This window comes from Pan paniscus, chromosome X (assembly GCF_029289425.2).
Source record: "Pan paniscus chromosome X, NHGRI_mPanPan1-v2.0_pri, whole genome shotgun sequence".
In the NCBI taxonomy this organism is placed as follows: domain Eukaryota; kingdom Metazoa; phylum Chordata; class Mammalia; order Primates; family Hominidae; genus Pan; species Pan paniscus.
This window is the reverse complement of record NC_073272.2, coordinates 33616040-33636914: the sequence shown is the minus strand read 5'-3', so window position 1 is coordinate 33636914 and position 20875 is coordinate 33616040. Positions and strand designations below refer to the sequence as shown.

Genomic DNA, 20875 nt, shown 5'->3' with positions numbered 1-20875 from the left:
ACGCTGACAGGGTAGACTGTGTTAGGAATAATGCTCAAAATCCTAAGGACATTGAACACTCGAACAAAGGATTCTTAGCAAAGCAATTTTACTTCTGCACAGAGGGGTGCCTCCTTGGCCAGTTGCCATGAGAGCACACCTGAACAAAGGGCATGAGAGCCTTTATTCCTGACGCAAGTCCTGCCCCTGTACCCTTTCCCCCCATTGGCCGGGGTTGGGTCGTACAATCTAAACTAATCCCAGTTGGCTAAACATTTGATTTTTTTAGATAGGGTGGGCACATAAAATCAAGTGGAGAGGAAGGGGAAGGGGCGTCTGTAATGAGCTAGAAAGTTAGTCCTCTTTCCAAATAAGGAAATCAATGTGAGCTGGTACTGATAACGCTTGGTACTGAGGTGTGCCTGGGCATCTAACAAAGGTAAAAAGGAAAAAGGAGAAAAATCAGGGGGTACTATGAATTAAAGAATAAAAGATTGATCAGATTATTTGAAGAGAAACCTCATCATATCCCACAACTGGAAGAAACAATTTGATGGCAAGTTTCTCTTCGTCGTTTACCAGCTCAAAATCTCAACTATCAAAGGCAAGAAAGACACACACACACACACACACACACACACACACACACACACACACACCCCTCTACCTTTTTCTGTATGGCCAAAGCCTTCAGTCCAGCTGACCACTTCCCACTCCAATTACCGTGTTAGCCTCCCAACTTGTATCTCTGCACCCTTCTGATAAAGCCTCCACAATGCAAAACACGAATCGTATCATATGGCTCTTCTTCTCTAAACACTTCCATCTACTCTGTGGTTTTAGAAGAGAATGTAATAATCCCACATTACAAGGTCTTAATAAATTGCATTCTTGCAGCTCTGTATCATTACTTATAAACACTGTAGTCTAGATAGCCAGGACACACTGCATTTCTTTTTTAAGGCTCGATACCTCTTGCCATTTTGCACGTGGTTTTCCTTCTGTCTGAAATGCCCTTTTTCCACCTGGCGCTTGAATGGCCCCTTCTGAAAACTTCCTAGTCATCTTTCAAAATAAATTCAAATGTTAGCTTTTGTGGGTAACCTATTGACCTCTCCAGGCTGAGTTAAGCTGTTCCCCCGAGGTGTCTTGTTGAAATCATTATTTTTTCCTAAAATCTCTGTTCTAATTTACTTACATGTCTGTGAATGCTTAGAGGTTACGAACTTCAGTTTTGTAAGCTTAGTAACTGGCACAAAGTCTGGCACAGAGTAGCACCTGAACAATTATTTTTCTGGAATAAATAAAGTAATGGTTTCATTGAAATGATTCGCATTAAATTAATGATTAGCATTAAACTACAACGTGTATATAAAACATTCCAGTTAGGTTGGGTTCATTCCATTCCTATTTAAAGAGTTTGTAGTTTCTGGCTCTTTTCCAACTCTGATTCTTCGGACTAGAAATGCAATTTCTGCTAATGTATTTATTTTAACCAAACCCGACATCAATCAAGTTATTTGTATTCCTCATAAGGTAAGCATAGGAATTTACAGTGATACAAAAACGCAGCTATTATCTCTTATAGGCACTGGTAAAGCTTTTGTGACTAGTGCTACTTTACTGGTAAGGTATTGCTGCTTGTAATGAACTAAATATTTCAGTGGCTTAACACAATAGGAGTTCTTTTCTTGCTCACATGACAACCCAGCGTATGTTTTCCTAGTCAAGCAGCTTTCTTACATATGTTATTGCAGAAACCTGGGTCCTGTTCATCTTCTTCCTCTGCCTGCCATTCCCTTGGTAGCTTTTCTCTGCTAGGGTTTCGCAAGAGAATGAAATCCTATTGAAAATGATCTGAGGGTCTATTATGTTCTCAAGAATGGTACATATCTAGTCTATGATAAATGCTCAGGTAACTGATTAGGTATAATAGATATCTTAGGATTTTGTCATGAACAATCAGCATCAACACCACCTGGAAAATTGTTAAAAATGCAAATTATTGGGCTCCACCCAGTATCTACTAAATCCAGAACTCTGGGGCTACCATGCAGCAATCAGCAAGGTCTCCAGGGGATTCTGTTGATCCTAAAGTATGAGAACAACTGCCCTAGGGCATTAGGACTTAATTCTCTCCTCAGTAAGTTGTAAAGATTTGCCGTAGGACCTAAGAGTCTTCTGCTTCCAGCAATAGAAAGGAAAAAAAATGTGGAAACCTCACTAAATTTTTCAAAGCCTCAGCCCCAAACTGACAAACAACACTTCTGCTCACATTCTGCTGGCTATAACTTATCGTATAGCTAGCTGCCCAGTGAAGTGGAACCAGCTCAGGACGGCCTACTGTTATATTGCCAGGCATTTTTTGAGCCACTTGATGTTATCTTCTTGGTAATTTAAATGTAACCGTGGTAGGAATGTTTACACCACAGAAATTGGCAAACAGTAAAAACAAGGTGTTTTTAAACACCCTGAGATCAGAGATCCAGTTGATATACATCTACCAGCACACCACTGGCCATATACAGGCTTGCCTTATGCCACGGGGAGCTCTGCAGCTGAAGTAGCCCTTCAAACTTGTCCTGCTTTGAGCCAAATTAGGCCTCTATACCTTCACTTTCATCAGTCACTGAATGAGGGCTTCCTGGGGAAAGGCATGAAGTTGGACAAGGCAGCTCTCTGCAGCTCAGGCAGTCCCTGAAGGGACTGACAGTTGAAGAATGTCTACTGACATCATTTCCATCATCTAGAATAAGAGTCTTTCTTTGAAGGGGGCTCTGAGTAGCATATTCCCGTGTCCACTGCAGCCGCTCCCTTTAAGAGAGTCTGATATAATTGACTGGGGGTGAGCCAGTACATTAGGATTTTTCTAAAGTTATCTGGATAATTTTAGTATGCAACCACAATAGATACTCTTCAAGAATTAAGCTAGTTGCTGAGAGGGAACTGTTTTTTGTTGGTTTGTTTTCACTGTTTGCACTCTACTTCCTTTAAATAAAATTATGCCTGGAGAAAGAGTTTTTGTATGGAGCAATTGATAAATATTTGTAGGGTGGTTGGCTAAAATAATTATAATTCCTTTAGAAGAAATTCTACCCACTAAAGTTAATTTAGAAGTAAAATATAATAGAAATCCAATAATATATTCACCAAATGGATTAAGATGTTCATGAAGTATCTTCAAAGTGTTAATTGAATAAGTAATGTGTATGCTTTTCTATTAAAGAGGAAGTTAGAAGATCTGAGCTCTGAGTGGAAGGCGGTAAACCGTTTACTTCAAGAGCTGAGAGCAAAGCAGCCTGACCTAGCTCCTGGACTGACCACTATTGGAGCCTGTAAGTATACTGGATCCCATTCTCTTTGGCTCTAGCTATTTGTTCAAAAGTGCAACTATGAAGTGATGACTGGGTGAGAGAGAAAATTTGTTTCAATTCTAAAGATAGAGATAAACCTTTGTGTTATTGACTATGCAAAAAGTCTTAGAGTACATTCCTTGGAAATTGACTCTGATTCAAAGTGTTGCATGACAACGGGATATGGGGAGTGTTCTCTGGAGATCCACCCACAAGGAAGAGAAGAGCACAAGGGAGACTGTGGGAGAGTCTGAAATGTGATTTGTCTGCAACAGAGGCCTAAGCCAGTCTCGCAGGAGCCCTACATCTGGGCTGGCTGTGCAGAGCTGTCCTGAATTGCAGGCAGTGGGCCTGGCCCTTGTATTCCTGATCCAGCCAGCCATTGGCCATGGGCTGGCTGCTGCCTGAGAGTGGAAGGACAACTTGGACAAGTTTTCTGAGGCTGAAGGCAATTCTTAGTAAGGAACACCATTAACAACCAATATTCCTAGCATCCAGGGATGTGTGCATTGTTCCTGAAGAGGGCCAAATATGTCTACAAAAATCACAGAAACCACAGAAACACACACAGTCCTACTAGCACCTCTCCCTGTCCCATTTGCAAACAATTTAAGAGCTCTCCCATTTTTAGTTCAAGAAAAAGAAAAATGGATTGTGAGGACCACAAGCTGACTTGGGGGAGGAATATTTCCTCATTTAGCTGTAGTTTTAACTTTTGTTTTCACTGCATATTTTCAGTCTATTTTATTTTCTTTCCTATTCAGTTGTTGATAGAAGGTATTCATAAATTCTCATGGCAATGTTAATGCTGGCTTTGACTCTCAGGGGAAAGAAGCCAGAAAACTTCTTTGCTATACCATTCCATAATTAGGCAGAACTAAAAACATCTTTGGGGGTTGTTTTTTTTTTTTTTTTTTTTTTTTGCCTTGTCTGCTTTTCAAGGATCAAATGATTGAAGCATTAAAGCATGGTGACTGGTTCTTCAGGTAAAGTTGATTTTTATTTTATGTCAAGTAGAAAAATACTGAACTGGAAGAATCACAGCTGGGGTAGCACAATCATAATTCATTAGAAGGCATAAAATAGTGCTTGGATTAAAAGAAGCCCTACATTCTGGGGACAGTGCATCTCATGTGCCCTCTGGGGTTTCTCGGCAGTCATCAGAGTTAGATTTAACGACTTTGGAGACTTGAAAAAGATATGCAAGCATTATGTTTTGTTTTTTTTTTTGTCAATCTGGGACACTAAAATTGCTGTATCAGGGTTCTACTCAACTATGTCAGGTTTATTTGTTTTTATGAGCTGTAATTTTTGGTTCCCTCAGCGCATATGCATAGTTTGTTCCTATGTTATCATTTATTGGTGTCTGTTTTCTGGCTGTCTCTGGTATGTTCAGCCTCAGACTCTGTAACTCTATGAAGAGATTATGTTCCAATGATGTTTTATAAGTTTGTTAAACTCTGAACTTATGAGTTTATGTCCCATATAAGCCACGTTACACATGGTAGGAAGGCTCCAAAACCAGGGCGCCGAAATCCATTTAACGTGTAACTTACCTAAATGTAACAATGTTTATAAGAAAAATACATTGGAAGTTCCAGTTTTGATTTCCAGCAACATATATAATTCATCCACTTTATTTATTAACTTCCATGTGTTGAGCATCATACTGGTGCTGCGAGTACAGCATAGAATAAGATAAAAGTCTCTCCTTTCATAAAACATATATTGTAATTGAAAGAGAAAGACAATAAACTAATGAAGAAAATATATACTGTCTCAATAATTCTAAGTGCTGTAGAGTGTAGTCTACAGATTGATGTCAATGGGTATTTGTTAGACACACAGAATCTGAGGCCCCTATCCTAGACCCACTGAATCACAATCTGCATTTTAATAGAATCCCCAGGTGAATCCTGTGCACACTGACATTTGAGAAACACCATTACAGAGAACAACTAAGCAGGGAGATGGGATGAGGGTATTATTGTCTATAGTGTGGTCAGGGAAGCTTGTCTATTAAGAGAACATCAGAAAACTGATGTAAGTGAGGAAGTGAGCCTGGTGTATTTCTGGGAAAATTATTCCAGGCAGGGAGAGAAAAGACTGAGCAACAATACTGAAGTAGGAACAAGATGACGGAATATTAAGGAGATCAGTGAGACTAGAGGAGTGGGTCAGGGGAAGTGTGATGGAAGCCTTGAGAGATATTCATCTTTCATAGCACTGCCCTACTTCCTTCTCCCCAACATGAGGGTCTCATCACCCCCCACCACTCTTGTCTTCTCCTATGCCCTCCACATTGCTGCTAGTATGGAGAGTCTGGGAATGCCCTCAGCTCAAAGCTGTTGGTGATAGCTGGCAGAGTTGTGGTAGTAGCTAAAAAAGAATTAAGGGAAAGAGGAATTTTCTCAAAAGCAGGTGCTTTTCATCCTCTTTAGCAAACCGAAACAGATCTGAGCATTAAGTCAAGATGTTAAATACACAAATGTTGAATGAAAAAAAACAACAGGTAGTCATTTAAATTCAGAGCTGCTTTTATTAAAATAAGATTTTCTTTTTTCTTTACTGTGGTGGTTCAAATATCAGAATAAAGAATTGTTTCTATTCCCGACTTCCTGACTTGCAGGAAGTTAATCAGAAATAAATGCAATATAAAAAAAGAAAATCTAATTTGTATTATGCTTCTTGTATATGTTTATTATTTCATGTACTATATTACAATGTAATAGAATTTATAATTCATTATAGCAAATTGTTTCCATTGCATTCCTACTATTAAATATGTAGAAGCTACACATATACTTGTAGCTTTAACATATATGTCTTTATCCTCAAAATAACTGCAAAGAACATATAGTTATAGATAATTTTTAAAGATTAAGGAGCCTGAGGTTTAGAGGGGAGATAGCTAGATTAAGGCCACACAGCTAGAAAGCAAGCAAGCAAGGGTTTCAGTCCACATGTCAAGCTCCAAAGCCTGTGTTTTGTTTTGTTGCTGTGCTTTACACTATCTCTCTGTCCAAGAACCTAATGGAAAATTACAGATACGGATGCAGCTGGCCAGCAGTTAATATAATTTAACTCAATCTTAAATTTATCTGGAGTAAAAGTGATACAAGTTTCCGTGTTTTTTCTTTTCTTTCTTTCTTTTTTCTGTGTGTGTGTGTGTGTGTGTGTGTGTGTGTGTGTGTGTGTGTGTGTGACAGAATCTTGCTCTGTTGCCCAGGCTGGAGTGCAGTGGTGCGATCTCGGTTTACTACAACCTCTGCCTTTCAGGTTCAAGCGATTCTCCTGCCTCAGCCTCCCAAGTAGCTGGGATACAGGTGCGCACCACCATGCCCTGCTAATTTTTGTAGTTTTAGTAAAGACGGGGTTGCTCCATGTTGATCAGGCTGGTCTTAAACTCCTGACCTCAAGTGATCCGCCTGCCTCAGCCTCTCAAAGTGCTGGGATTACAGGCATGAGCCACCTTGACTGGCCTGTTTCTGTGTTTTTTCTACTTAAGAAGTAGAAAAAATTGGTTCACTCTATTTGAATTTCTTAGAACCATAGAAATCCAAACTTGGAATAATTATTGCAATTATTATCTAGTTGTGTATTCTTCTTTTATAGATGTAGAAGCTGAGGCCTAAAGTTGCTTGTTTTGTTTTATGAACACTAAACCAAACTACCTTGTGGCTGCTTACTTAAATTATAAATTATAATGGGGTGGCCTTGCCTGAGCTGTATAAATTGTTTTAATTATCAGGACAAATCAACATACTGGAAAAAAAAAGCAAAACTTGCAATTGTTGTTGCTTAGACACCTGTCCATATCAGTTTCTATTGTTGCATAAAAGCACCCCAAAACTTAACAGTTCAAAACGAGTGATTTATTGCTCATAATTCTGTGTGTCTGAAGTTTGCTCTGTGATTAGCTGGATAGTTATTCTGATGGTCTTGCTTGGTGTTACTTATGTGGATGCAGTTATCTAGCAAGTGAACAGGAGCTAGATGGTCTAAAATGTACTCTCTCAGATACCTGACAGCTGGCTGTTGGTTGCAGAACCTTGATTCTTCATAAGGCCACTCATCATCCTGTAGGCTAGATTAGGCTTCATTACATGGTATTCTCAGAGCAGTGTTCCAAGAGAGGGCAGGTGGAAGCTACAAGACCTTCTGATGCCTAGGCTTTGAAACGTGTAGATTACTTCTGCTAAGTTCTATTGGTCAAAGCACCTCAAAAGATCAGCCCAGATTCAAGAGATGAGGAAATTACTTCATCTCTTGAAAGGAGGAGATGCCACATCGCATATCAAAGGGGTATGCATATTGGGGATAGAAGGTTTTATTGTCACCATATTTATACACAAATCACTACATTGGGGAAAAGGAGGGAAACTGGAGATCAAAAGTGTTGGTCTTAATCCAATGCTCTATTTCAGTGATTCTCAAAAATTACCATGCGTTAGAACCACCCAGTTCTTCGCAAAGTATAGATTACTGGGCTTCAACCCCAGAGTTTCTGATTTACTAGCTCTGGGGTGAGACCTGCATCTCTCTCTCTCTCTCTTTTTTTTTTTTTTTTTTTTGAGACTGAGTCTTGCTCTGTCACCCAGGCTGGAGTGCAGTGGTGCAATCTCGGCTCACAGCAACCTCTGCCTCCTGGGTTGAAGCAGTTCTCCTGCCTCAGCCTCCTGAGTAGCTAGGATTATAGGCACCCGCCGCCACGCCTGGCTAATTTTTGTATTTTTAGTAGAGACAGGGTTTCACCATGTTGGTCAGGCTGGTCTCGAACTCCTGACCTCAGGTGATCCACCTGCCTCAGCCTCCCATAGTGCTGGGATTACAGGCGTGAGCCACTGTGCCTGGCCAAGACTTGCATCTCTGAAAAGTTCCTAGGTTATGCTGATGCTGGACTATGCTTTGAGAACTACTACCACGGACATACAGTGAGTGGGGAAGAATAAATTCATCCCTTCTGCTGTGTGCAGCAAGGAGTGGGATTCCAATGAGATCCAGTGCGGTGAATGCTAAAGGGAAATCCATCTTATTTTAGCACCTCTACTCCCCATCTCCCCACCCCGAGGATGTTATAGCTTAGAAGTTCAAGGAGATGGACAGCACACTAAACCAGGCAGTATTTGCCCTGCAGAGCTGTTCAGTGTTCCTGGATGAGACCTCTGAGAAGAAAAGCCATAAGTTCCTCTAGAGACTTTCACAGTCATTTGGGTAGACAGGACTTTGCATGGGTCTGAAGGCTTGCATGGCAGATGGAGGCAAAGAGCCAGCAAATCTGGTTGTAAATGTCATTGTGAATCCTTTCTTATCCACAAGCTGCTGGGCCTGAGAACATTAATGTTCTACAATACCCGATTTAGCATTTTTGAAAGAAATTGCATATAGACATGCTTAATGTGAAGACTCCAAATCAGGATATTTGATTCAAATGTCTCTTGGTAATAACTATGGAATGAATAACCCATTGTATATAGACATATAGAAGAGCCAGTTAATAGAGTTTTCTAGTTGATTAAACACTGGTAAAATCATCTCTTCCTGTAATTAAGTTTGGAGAGAGCAAGTCTCAAGTGTAATTAGGAAAGCACAGTATTGGAGGTCAAGAAGCCTAAATTCTGATATCTCAGTTGTGCTACCAACTATATAAGGGATCAACAGACTGTTTCTGCAAAGGACCGATACTAGATATTTTCTGCTTTATGGGTCATGTGGTCAACTCTGTCATTGTATACTAAAAGCCACAGACAATACCTAAATAAAGGGACATGGCTGTGCTCCAATGACACTTTATTTACAGAAACGAGGCAGGTAAGATAGATTTGACCCTTAGTGGGCTACCCATTTCCCCTTAGCACTCAGCCTTCCTATAAACCATGAAGCTTCTAACTACAAGTACCTGTGAGTCTTCCTGAGTCCTTTCTCTGCCTGTAGGAGTAGCTCTCCCACTTGCAGAGCAGGCTGGAAGCTGGGGAGGAGATTATCTCTGGAATAGCACTTAACCAATGGACAAAAGCTGGGGGATAAATGTGTTGGTCTTCATAGTTTTCATACTGCTATGAAGAAATACCCGAGACTGGATAATTTATACAGGAAAAAGAAGTTTAATGGACTCACAGTTCCACATGGCTGGAGAGGCCTCACAATCATGGCAGAAGGCGAAGGAAGAGCAGAGGCACTTCTTACATGACAGCAGGCAAGAGAGCATGTGCAGGGGAACTGCTCTTTATAAAACCATCAGATCTCATGAGACTTATTCACTATCAGGAGAACAGCACAGGAAAACCCCACCCCCATGATTCAGTTACCTCCCACATGGTCCCTCCCACAACACGTGGGGATTATTGGAGTTACAATTCAAGATGAGATTTGGGTGAGAACACAGCCAAACCATATCAATAAATATCCCACCTTCTTCTCCCCTTGGGTAGTACACCTCCAATGCATGTTCCACACTAAAAATCTCCAGTGAATTGGGCAGTTGACCACAATGATAAGCATACTTATTAGCATGCCTCGTATAGGCTTCCTTCCCATATATAGGCTTCCTTCCCATTTTGGCAGAATCTGGACCCAACCCCACATCTCCTGAGTTTGATTTCAGTCCTCTTCAGTATTCTCATATATCTCAACTTTGTTCCCTGCTGAGATACAACTGACAGATATATATATCTTCAGCTCTACAGCTCTATCTTCTCCTCTACCATGGCTTTCTGGGATCAGCTCCCAATTGAATTATTTGTATTTAAATCCTTGTCTCAGGGTCTACTTCTGAGCAAACCTAAATTAATACAAGTCTTAGAATTAGTGCCACAGTTGTACCTTTTGAGTAAGTTATGTTGCAATTCCCATTTTATAGATGAGATAACCAAGGGTCATAAAGGTTAAATAATTTGTCCAAGGTTACAGAGCTAGTCAGTGACAGAGTGGGTATTCAAAAATAAGTCTCTATGATTCCAGAGCTTATGCTTTTAATCAGTACACCATGTATCAAGCAGTGATTTAGTTATCTTCATTTGAATTTTTTGAAGTCTCTATTTAAATTGAATATCAAATCCTCACATATAAGGTTATTTATACATTTTAATTTGTTTTATTTATTTATTTATTTTTGCTTAACATTTTTTTAAATTTTTTTTTATTATACTTTAAGTTTTAGGGTACATGTGCACAATGTGCAGGTCTGTTACATATGTATACATGTGCCATGTTGGTGTGCTGCACCCATTAACTCGTCATTTAACATTAGGTATATCTCCTAATGCTATCCCTCCCCCCTCCCCCTACCCCACAACAGGCCCCAGTGTGTGATGTTCCCCTTCCTGTGACCATGTGTTCTCATTGTTCAATTCCCACCTGTGAGTGAGAATATGCAGTGTTTGGTTTTTTGTCCTTGCGATAGTTTGCTGAGAATGATGGTTTACAGCTTCATCCATATCCCTACAAAGGACATGAACTCATCATTTTTTATGGCTGCATAGTATTCCATGGTGATTTATACATTTTAATTTGAACTTCACTCACCTCTACAAAGTTAAATAAAGCATTCCATTTCCATTTCAATAATACTTTAAATATCTAGGCAGTTAAAACATGAGGTTACTTGGCACTTAAATGTACTCTTGTCATACTACTTTTGTTGGCTTAAATTGCAAAAAAAAAATGGTTAATTTATTGTGACAATACCCTACATTTATCTGCAGTGATCATATTTTTCTGTGAAAATGGCCTTCGTTTATCTGCAGCAAAGGAAAAAGAGGATGGCAGTTAGTTCTTGCATGCTTATTCCTCTCTTGGGTCCTGATCCTTCTCATTAATAGAAACATGGCAGGGGAGGGGTGTATAACCCACACCCTTTCCTGTTTTGGTTATGTTTCCACTGTTGATTCTGCTTCAGGTGAACCTTTAGGATTAGGCAAATAAATTTCAGTGAGGCCAAATCTTTTTCTTCCTCGTTAACAGATGATTTCTCTGCTAAAAACACTTACGACATGGCTATACTATTGCCGTTTTTATAGTTACAGGCTCTAAACCTTGAAAACTTCCTCAAAGTCTAATATGTCAGGAGCAAGCTTTTGTACAAAAAATGTGAAGACCCTTAATCAGTTCCAATAACAAAATAAATCCATTTTAAACCCTATCCCAAGATACTTCAAGGCCTTGGAGCAGCTGGAGAGACTCCTTAACTCTTGACATTAATTAATTAATTTAAAAATTCATATTTGTATGTATCAGTGAGGTAAGAGTGCTTGAAATATAATGAGATGTGTCACACTGTAGAAAGGGGAGTGACAACAGAAAGCCCTGGCTGGTGAGGCCCCAGCACTGCTCACACTCATCAGAAAGAAGTCTTTCTATGAAGGCAGTAGGGGGTCCCTGGTCCCAGGCCAGGTTCTTCAACAATGCTCGCTGGTTAACAGGAAAGGCACTACAGTGGCATCATTGTTAACATCCAAGACAGTGATAGAATGTGAAACTTCTACTGTTTAGTATTTAGTATTCACCATTTAGATGTTAATTATCCATTTTGTGATGAAGTTCCCTTTCTTCTCCCTCTCTTAACCTTTTGGTAGTTTTATTGCATGCTTACCATTTCCAGTTAGGGTTGTGCTTTGGGGTCTGAACTGATGAAGGAAGAGAAGCTCTAGTTCATCATTTCTAGGAAAAAGAGAAGGCTAACATCAATTCTGATGATTAGAGATTTTTTGATTACCTATGTCCTGCATTTTAACAGAAATAAAATGTTAATTACAGTAAACTTACTTTAACCTTCTTATGCTATTTAACACTCTTCAAGAAAGGACTTCTGCTTGAAATCACTACAGAGTATACCATAATCTTGACTGTCATACTCTGACCAAGAAACCAGAACTATTTAGGCATATTTATGAGAGTAAGTACCCTACCGCTCAAAATGGAAGGCTTCAACATGTATTCCTAATATTTCCTAAAACTTCACTGAATAGTTTTAAAATTGAATATAACCTTACCTTCAGAGAAACAAGATTTCGAAAGGAAATTGTAGCAGTTTTGTACTTCAATTGTCGATTTTAAGATTGTGGTCTGAAAAGTATTTGAACAGTCATTCATTCTTTTCCACTATCTCAGGAAAGGCTCTCATTCTATTAGAAGCAATCTTAGAAGCGTAACTGCCAACTCTCTTCTTAAAAAGTGAAGAGCAGATGGAGTTCTACCAATCTGCTATACTTGACAGTTTTTCAACTACCTAACCTAAGTTCCAGTTACTGTCTAAATTATTTTTATTCGAATAGGAAAAGTACATTTATGCTTACTGTACATTTCGACAGTGTTCATTCTTTGAGGTCTGTTATTTAATCTCCTTCCCACTTTTCTTTTCTATCTTAAATCAGATGAGTCCCCATGGTCTGGCAACAAAAAAGCTGTTTCTCAAATTTTTAACATCTCTGTGGCCCTCCTCCTACCCTTCCAAGTGTTTTCCATACTATTTTTCTGTTGTGGGCTTCAGAATTGGATGCTGTTCCATAATTACTGGTCTACCCATGACTCTGTCACATCATAAAGTCTATATATACCCTTTTCCTACATTTACATGCCAAATACCAGGTGTGTCTAGCTTTAATTCAATGACTAGCATATGGTAGGTATTGCACTAATATTTTTTGGTCAAGTGAACAAGTACATATATTTTACAGATAGATCAAATACATCAACCTTCCCATGTAATAATAATAATACCAAGAAGATTAAATGATTGCATGCTTGACCAGCTGTTTAGTGGCAGAATCTGGACCCAACCCCACATCTCCTGAGTTTAATTTCAGTGCTCTTCAGCATTCTTATATATCTCAACTTTGTTCCCTGCTGAGACACAGCTGACAGATATATATATATCTTCACAATCTCAGTAGTAGGCCCTATTTTTTTAAGATTACAGTGCTGATAAAAGAGGGATATTCTATGGCATTGATGCAAATCTTCCAGGCCAGATATAACCCCTATCTCCTTAAACCCTCATTCTTGACTGTGTCTTGAAATCAAATTTGAGAACCTCTGCTTTACATGCTACCTTCCTCTTAAAATTCATAAGGTTTATTCCTTCTCTCATCTTCAGTATTTTTATGAAAATATGTTTTACTCTTATTTCCAAAGTGCTTGCCAGCCCATGCTGAGTTCATTAGACAAACAATCTAGGTATCCTAATATTTAGGTAAAATTGCTAGCAGCACTAACTATACCAGTACCCACTTAAATTACAATATAAACCTACAATAGGAAAAAAAAGTCAAAATTATACTACTTTCAATTCCTACTTCTGGAATAATTATCACACCTTCAAAAAAACTCATAATTGTTCTCCAATATTAAAAACCAGGAACTAAATTACATCACTATATATATAGCTATATAGACATATAACTGTATATAGTTTATATATATATATTACATGTCACTATATATGGTTATATATACAGATAGCTATATCTCTATATAGTTTTTATATAGGAAACTATATATATAAACTCATATATTTATATATAAACTCATATATATTTATATATAAACTCATATATTTATATATAAACTCATATATATATATAAGAGATTTTATATGTATATATGAGAGACAATATTGAAATAAAACAAACTAGCCAATCTCCAATGTCCCTTCATTTTCCCAGGACTCTTCTTTATTCTCAAAGAAATGTCTGAATACACAATATAAATAAATGTTCTATAATGTTCATTATGGATTATAATAGTTTTCTTGTCATACTGAAGTGAATGGGAATTGTTTCTTCGATTATTAGCATACTTTTCATAACTATGTGATTTGGTGATAGGCACTTTTGCTTACTAAGTTCAGCATGATCAAAACAGAACTCCTATTATTTTTATTGCTGATTCTTATTTCTTTAAGGTAAAATATGCCCTTTTCCTTTGAACCTGCACACTGTTTAACAAATAAGCACATAACTCGGGATTGAATTGTATACTTCGATTTGAGCTTTTTTTTCAAGGTCAGGACCCAGTTTCACAAGAAGTTTTATTTTTTCCAATACAGCTGACATCCACTCCCACCAGCTGAAAGACAAACTTGTCTAATAAAGCTTTCAGATTCAATTTGCTGCCTGCATACAGCTTGAGGAATCTCTGGAGGTCACTCACAGCATGTGTTGCAACCCCAACAGGGAGAAGTAATGAAAAGATTCTAGTTAAAAAGCTGACACTGCCCCTTCCAACCTCTTTGAATGTGAATATAATAAGCCAGTTTATAGACGCAAATCTCTATGATTCTGGGGATTTCCATCTTGATCTCTGACTCCAAGGAACATTTGAATGCATGGATTTGTATCCATTATCTGGGTGAATAAATGCTTCATATTGAAAAAAGGGGTGCTTTAACAACAAAAGTCTGATGTAAATCAGGCAAAACAACATTGTCACTTCATGTTTAACTCTCCTGGAGGGTCTCTAAGGTCTCACAGTTTGGTTCTATTCCAGTAATATATAGGCCTATCATAGCCATTTTCAAAAATAATACCTGCTTTCATTTCGATTATTCCCCCTAGCTTTTGCATTGACCCGAACATACCTAATATTTATCTTAGAGCTAACATGCATTAATGCCTTGCTCTGTACCAGGCATTTTGCCAAGTATTCTTTGTGCATTTTTCTGTTTAATCTTACAGCAGCCTTATGAAATAGGTACTACATTATTATTATTTTTCACCATGAGAGGAAATGAAAGCCTAGAGAGAATGGTTATCCAAAGACACCCAGCTACTAAGTGGGCACAGCATGGCCTTGAACCTGAGTCTTTATAAAGTTCATGCCTGTCTTTTACCTTTATGTTAAACATACTGAATCTTGGTCATGCAGTCTATGAATAAAGACTCCATATACTCTAGGACCAATTCTACCATATTGTGCATGCTTTTGTACATATTTTCCAAATGAAATTAAACAACAATACTCTCTCTTCCCCTTTCTTTTCTGTTTTGCATGACATCTAAATCTTTTATTAAATCTCCGTGGGTGGAATTGGGCCTTAAGTAGTAGTACCTTTGAAGCTTAATACTATAACCTCAGAGTTATGGAAGTGGTTTCAATATGAAGAAATATATAGGTTCTTTTCTTTTCTTTTCTTTTCTTTTTTTGGCTCCTCTAGAATAGAAGGCAATCAGGAGAGAAAAAGACATTAAGATGATAGGCTTGATTCTCCCACAGTGTTACTACTTAGCTTTATTTATTCTCCCACGTCTGTAACTGTCAATTCAAGGTCAAAAAGCCGGTACAGCAGCAGAATTACAAAAAGTAGATCTGGAAAATCTATAGGGTACCATAGTCCAGCACCCTGCTGCAAGTCAAAATCAATTAAATAAATATATTTAAACAGCACTTCATTTAATCTTAAGGGCACCACAACTCCCTTGGAAAATTCTTTTTTGTGTTCAGACCTGATTCTCTGAAAGTATTTTCTAGTGTTTTCTTTGTTCGGTGGCTGTGGTGAATAAGTGGACCCAATTGCCTACAGCATGAAATCGTAGAAATGAATATGGGCTGGAACTTCAATCAATCACACAAACCAGAAACATAGAGTTCATCACCTCTTCTGGAAAGCGTCCCCTTCGGCCCTCAAAAGGGTAGAGTTTCCTCCAATATATGTTCATACTTCCCTTTGCCTCCCATCATCTGCAATTTCAACCAGTCTGTTGCTCTCGCCCTTTTTAGGCTTCACATACTGGATTTCTTCTTAGGAGCTCACTTGAAAAAAGGGTTGTATGCTTTAAAAATACTAAAAGTCACTGGACTAGATGATAATGAAATTTCTGTAAAATAAAAAGGGAGTTAACAGAGATGTTACCACTTATCATAATGGATATTGTTGACCTTTCCTCTAGCCAGTGTCCCACTTAAGCATGCTTCTTGGCTGGAATTTATTTTTCTCATCTGGATAAATCTGAAGCCTTATAGTAAAACCCAGTGTGAGCAAGGCCATGGATGCAAGTGGATTGAGATGAATGAGTGGATAGACCTGCGTGGGCAGAAATAATGAGGTCAGCAATAAGCCATACCAAGGGATGCACACTCAAGGAATAAATTGGAGGTAGCAGAATAACTAAACAAATGATACGTTTGATCAGACTGTCACATGAATATCAACTAAAACAAGTTATGACTGTAGTTAGGTGAACCCTAGAGTGAAGAAAACAAAATATTGAAATCCATCTGATCAAAAAATAATAAAATTGTTTACATGTATATATTATCTAAAATTTCCCTTAAGAATGAAGATTATAAATTCCCGCAGTTGAGGAAACTGAATAAGAGGAGAATCAGGACAGAATCTTTTCTCTTCGTATTCCTAGTCCATTTTTCTTCTAACTACAGTAGTGAGAACAAGAATTTATTCACCAAATCATAATACATTGCAGTTAGGGGATGCCATTTGAATCTTGGAAGACACGATTTGAGGCAAATAAAAAATCCATATTTATAAAGTCAATTAGTGGTTTATATAATTTACTGTTTCAGCAGGAGGTATAGGTTAGTAATGTAAGTCACTTCAAGAAGGTTTTGGTCGAAGTTTTGCCAATTTTTTCTGTAAAAAGCCAGATAGTAAATATTTTGGGCTTTACAAGCCAGAAGATCTTTGTTGAAGTTACTCAACTCTGCTAATGAGGTGCAAAGCAGCCATAGGCAGTTTGTAAATGCATAAGCGTGGCTGTGTTCCAATAAAAGTGTGTTTGCAAGGACAGGCAGTTGGTTGGATTTGGCCCACAAGCCGTAGTTCACTGACCCCTGTTTTAGATAAATACTAGTCAATAGATTCCTTGTAGCTAATAAAGGGAATATAGATTGTTTAATGTGTTTCCCTAATCTTCTTAAGGCTTCCTCCAGGGGAAAAAATATTTCTTATCAGCAGTGTTATTAATGCTTACTCAGAACAAAGAATACCATTTACTTAGCATAGAATGGACATTTATAAAGCCACTCATGGAAAGAATAAAGAGATGTGAAATACCTGGTACAACTCTTTAGAGTGTTCCACTATCATTTGAAAAAATGAGTAGTAGTTATATAAAAGGACTCGAGCCTAAAACATTTGTTCTCACTTTGGATAACGTTTTCCTATCTCAGCATCAAAAAATACAAAGAAAGGGGATAACTAGGTCTTAGATTTTCTAAATTCTTATGACTATAAGTCCCATATATTTAGATATTGCAGTACCCTTAAATATACCTAAGTAGAAGTAATAATTTCGATATTATGGGAAACCTAATTACTGCTCATAGTTCTTGAGATTAAAATGTTATACACCACATCTGAGCTTTCTTTGAAACTTGAAATGGCATACTTGTACAAAGGTAGAGTGGTCTCCCAAAGTAGCGTCATAGATTAGCAGAAAAGAGCTATGATAATGCCACTTCAACTGACTATCATTTAAATAATGAATTAGTTAGGAAGAGTTAAATTATATAGTTACAGGCAGTAGGAGATGTCACCATCAGGGGGATAAGAAGCCATTTTCCAGTACACTATTTGACTTAACTGGTGCAGTTCCTTCTTTAACTGTAGGTTACTCATTTGTATCCTTAATTTATCAATATACTAATCTGACAAATAATTTATTAAGGATTACTGTGTGCCCTCCTGTGTGTTAGATTCTAGGGATACAATATGGATCAAGATAAGCATGATTCCTAGACTCCTAGAAAGTAAGAAAACTAAATAACTATACGTGACAAATACTAGGATGTAGAATACTAGGGAAGAATCAGGAAGAATCACCTAACCCAGTCTGGAGTATTGCAACAGAGCGATGTCAGAGGAAACATTCTGGAAAAAAAAAAAAAAAAAAGGAAATTTGAAGATGAGACTTGAAGGATAAGTAGGTATACTTAGGCAAACAAGTAGGGGAGAGTGTTCCAGGCAAGAGAAACAAGTAACAGTTGGAGGCAAAATGGAGCCTAGCACTTTTTAAAAATATCAGTGTGGCTGAAGCACTGAGTTGGGGTTGGGAATGGGTGAGGAGCGATGTGTCAGGGAGGACATTCCAGATGACGCTGGAAATGCATGCATGTTCGCAAACTGCATTTTAAGACATGTTAGAGAAATCAAACACATTTTATTTGAAGGGTAATTGAAAGCCACTGAGGCATTGTAGAGAGACTAGTGACATGAGCATATTTGGGTTTTAGAGGGATTACTCTGGCTGAAGAATAGGTAACTGATTGGATAAGAGCAACTTTGGAGGCTATTCCAGTGGTTCAGGTGATAGATAATAATGACCTAAACTAAAGAAGTAATAAAGGGAATGGAGACAAAGTAGACAGATTCAAGTGATACTTGGCACGTGGAAACAACAGGCCCTGGTAACTGATTGGACATAAAATGGAGAGATACAGAGAACGCGAATAGAACACCCAGGCATTTGGCTTGATAAACCGAGTAGACCGTGGTAGAAATTACTAAACTATGGAGTATTTTAGGGTTCAGGGGAACTGTGAGTTCAATTTTAGACATCTAGTTTTGCAAGGCCACTGAGGTAACTGAGCATATGAGTCAGGAGAGAAGTTTAGGCTAAAAATATGGATGCCAGAGTTAACCAGCGTTATGATAAAACAAAGCTGAAGTCTCGAGGGTAAGAACACCTAAACATCTAGGCTGGAGAAGGCAGCAGGTAAAAAGTAAAAGGGGAGGCCAGGCATGGTGGCTCACGCCTGTAATCCCAACACTTTGGGGGGCCGAGGTGGGTGGATCACCTGAGGTCGGGAGTTTGAGACCAGCCTGACCAACATGGAGAAACCATGTCTCTACTAAAAATACAAAATTAGCCAGGCATGGTGGTGCATGCCTGTAATCCCAGCTACTCGGGAGGCTGAGGCAGGAGAATCGCTTGAACCCAGGAGGTGGAGGTTGCGGTGAGCCAAGATTGTGCCATTGCACTCCAGCCTGGGCAACAAGAGTGAAACTCCGTCTCAAAAAATAAAAAGAAAGAGAGAGAGAAACAGAGAAAGAGAGAGAGCAAGAGAAAGAAAGGGAGGGAGGGAGGGAGGGAGGGAAAGAAAAGAAAAGGAGAAAAATTCAGGAGAATGGTTACTTCCAGGGAGATGGAGGCGATTGTGCTGTGGGGAACACAAGGGTGGGGTCAAGGTATTAGCAGTATTCTATTTCTTGATTGGGGTTGTATTTACATAAAGTGTTGCTTTATAATTATTCTTCACACTTTATGTGTATGTTCTATGTAATCATCTATAGATAAGACAAATTTCACTGTAAAAGAAAATAAAAGCTTCCAAAAGATTATCATCACAATTGTAACAGATTCCCCTGGTGCCTGGAGTCACACGCCATTTTCCTGCACTGCAGTTGCAGCTGCAGTGGACAGCCCTGTGTGAGTTCAGACTTGCCTTTAGCTGACAGCATCCCATGTCAAGGGAATGGCTCCCGTTTTTCTACTTTCTATCTAAGGGACTTCTCTGACATCCCAGGAGCCCACAGATTTTGTGAGCTTTCTCACCCTTGAAGTTTTAGTGAGTGAGCAACCTTCAACCAATGGAGATGGGAGCCCATGGATATATTTTTAACCACTATTCCTTCCGGGGGCAAGGGGAATTCTCTGTGATTCTCAGGAACATACAAAAGTTCTGTCAAAATACAGTCCCCATGGTCCATAAGCATTACCTTGATGATAATACATTTGATTGGCATTTCCTCCCCCTCTGTCTCACTCTTTTGGTTTTTCATTCTTGCTTCCTAGGGATCAGCTTCCAAATAAGCTATCTGTACCCAAGTCCTCATCCAGGCCCTGTTTTCAGGGGACCCAAAGACAACAATAAGAGAAATGGAACTGAAATAGGAGAAGACTTTAAGGCATGAAAAAAGTTCCTCTGTATTCCATACTGCATATTTAACTGCCTACTCAACAGTTCCACTTAGATGTCTCAAAAATAATCTCATGATCTTTTACTGCCATGAAATGCATGACCTTCCCCTGATATATTCCTTTCTTCAGATTTTGTAGCACCACTTAGCTATCCAGTAACAAAATCTTGGGGGTCATTCTTAAAACCTTCCCACCTCACCCCTGCTGGACATCCACCACTAAGTTCAGTTGATTTTTTTGCTCCTAAATATTTCTTGGTTCAGCTTTCATTTTTAGATTTATCCTGCATACCCCTGTACAATCTCATCATCTCTTTCCTGGACTGTTACAGTAGTCTTATATTAGGATGATCATAGTCTTGATTTGCCTAGAGAAAACATGCTTTATATCATTGCCTCAGAGTGACTAATAGTCCCACCTTTCACTTGTAACACTATGCAGGTTATTGGGTTAAATAATACTGTCAACCAAACCTAATCTCTCCTCATTCATTTCTTCTCTCCTATGCATCATAGCTGTGTGAAAATTCAAAATATAAATTTGATGACAGAACTCTGTTTAAAATGCTCCAGTACCTTACCATTTATCTCAAAATAAAAATTTCAAAAAAAAATGATATCCCACAGGATCTTGTATAGTGTGACCCTTTCCATTTCATCATCCTTATAC

The 20875-nt window shown here is 38.5% G+C and overlaps 1 protein-coding gene across 1 annotated transcript in view; it reads left to right on the top strand.

Annotated features, from left to right (window-relative positions):
• DMD (dystrophin) overlaps positions 1-20875 on the top strand; it is a 2218635-nt gene that overhangs the window by 1511647 nt on the left and 686113 nt on the right. Inside the window, exon 50 of the mRNA XM_063601607.1 lies at positions 3206-3314. Coding sequence (XP_063457677.1) covers positions 3206-3314 — 109 coding nt within the window. The remainder of the gene's footprint in view (positions 1-3205; positions 3315-20875) is intronic.